This window comes from Austrofundulus limnaeus, unplaced genomic scaffold (genome assembly GCF_001266775.1).
Source record: "Austrofundulus limnaeus strain Quisiro unplaced genomic scaffold, Austrofundulus_limnaeus-1.0 Scaffold925, whole genome shotgun sequence".
In the NCBI taxonomy this organism is placed as follows: domain Eukaryota; kingdom Metazoa; phylum Chordata; class Actinopteri; order Cyprinodontiformes; family Rivulidae; genus Austrofundulus; species Austrofundulus limnaeus.
In genome coordinates, this window is record NW_013953327.1 from 104,387 (window position 1) to 106,333 (window position 1,947).

The 1,947-nt window shown below is 33.3% G+C and overlaps 1 protein-coding gene across 1 annotated transcript in view; it reads right to left on the bottom strand.

Annotated features, from left to right (window-relative positions):
• Positions 1 to 330: 330 nt before the first annotated feature.
• cldn15a (claudin 15a) overlaps positions 331 to 1,947 on the bottom strand; it is a 3,921-nt gene continuing 2,304 nt past the window's right edge. Inside the window, exon 5 of the mRNA XM_014029600.1 lies at positions 331 to 1,043. Coding sequence (XP_013885054.1) covers positions 947 to 1,043 — 97 coding nt within the window. The 3' untranslated portion in view covers positions 331 to 946. The remainder of the gene's footprint in view (positions 1,044 to 1,947) is intronic.

The window sequence follows — 1,947 nt, forward strand, 5'->3', positions numbered from 1 at the left end:
CTTTCTGAAAATATGACAACAGATTTCGCCCCATCTCGTCAGTAACTGACGTGACGGGGGTACCCGGCGCGTCAAAATCGGACGTAGAGGGAACCTTGCCAAAGCGTCAATATGTGACGACTTGGGAGTGAGAATGGGTTGGTTTGTGGGTAAACTAATCAACATGCATTATGTACTTTATGGTCAACTGGAGCTTTTACAATTAGCTGCTGTTGTGATTAGAAATAACCACAAACTTCTGTGTAAAAATTCATAATGCAAAATGTACATAAAATGATTAATAATAAAATTGTGACAACAAAGAAATAATCTTCCAAACACCACACTATGTTCAAAATATAAATACATCAATCTAAATGTATTTTAATGGAAATATAAGCTTTGGGCTTTTTGAATTATTACCAATTTCTGTCCTTAAAAACAAACAAACAAAAAAGTCATATTACAGCTTTCAACATGAAATCTTTTTTTAGTTCAGTACAAATAATTACAATTCAAACTAAAACAACCTATCCTCCACCCTCTGTAATAYACGCTTTACAAAACTGTACAAAATATCACACAAATAAAATCTGAATTGTTCCTCTTTTGACCTCACAAACGTCTGTTTGTGGTGATGCAGATCCTTAAGTTTGAATTTTAAAAAATATGTTCAACTTCATGTAATTGAGCCATAAGAAATAAACATAAATTTATACATAACAAAATGCCTGTCTGTTTGTGCAATGATGAGCAGTGAGGCTTTATACAATGTTTACAGTGTCAGTGTTGTCATTTAAGTTGTCTTACTTTTCAAACACACTCCTGATTTCCTGGTATTTACAGTGCAGGGGTGCCGGCTCTCCTCCATCAGTGAACAATTAACGCACTATCTACAACTTGGAATAAAACACTTGATGGAAAAGATACAGCAGCACAATCTGAAGTGATGAAAACATCATAAATATCAAACATAGGCGTTTCGACCATAGGTGCTGGCAGCAGCGCTCCTGCTYGGTGCAGCTCCAGAGTAAACGGTCCCTCTGGATTGATATGCCACTGGGCTGCAAAACAAGATGGATGGTTTAATAAAACACACATTTTATACAGGTGCTGATAATTGGTAAATTAATTTGATTACTACAAATTATAACTCATTCTATGTCTTTAAATCAAATACAATAAAAAGAAAATAAGATTGTCTTCATTGTTTTTGGCTCTTCTTTAATAAATCAATGAAACAAATTGACTCCCAAATCATCAACCCTCCACTGCTGTGCTTYACAAATGAGATTTTCCAGAGTCCTGATACACGTTTGGGCACGTTTTTTTTAGTTTTGCTGAAATTGTCTCTTTAGAAGGAAAGTGCTCTTTCAACCAGATCACACATTCTTTTTGCAATCATCTTGTCATGAACTTAAATATTTAACAAGGGCGTAGACTTCAAAGTGAAACTTGTGGGTTTTCCCTTATTTCTGTAATCATTTATCGTCTGACCTCAAGGTAAGCATTAAGTTCTTACTTGTAAATAATCTTTAATATTAAATAACAGGCCTCAGACAGTTGAATGGTATATTTAGATTGTTGGAAACAACCACACCTGTGAGAACAGCAAACTGCTTTAATAAAGGTTGCTAACGCCTCCTTGCCTAATTGATTTAATATCAACACTCTTAATTTGTCTTCCTAATTTCTGTTTAAAAATAATACTGTTATTACTCTGCATTTACGTTTTGGTTTAATTTTTTCAGTTAGACAATGACATAGTCTGATTTGACATCTGTTATCCATTTAAAATTATATTTTCCTCATTATAATGATGCCTATGTATTTGAATTTTTCTTTTTTAGCACATTATATAAAAACTCCAAATTTGGACAAACATCAAAGTTGTTTCAGTGTGAAAAGCACAAGTGTTACTAATCCTGTTATTCTTATTCTTTTTATTATCCTTTTTCATACTAATAT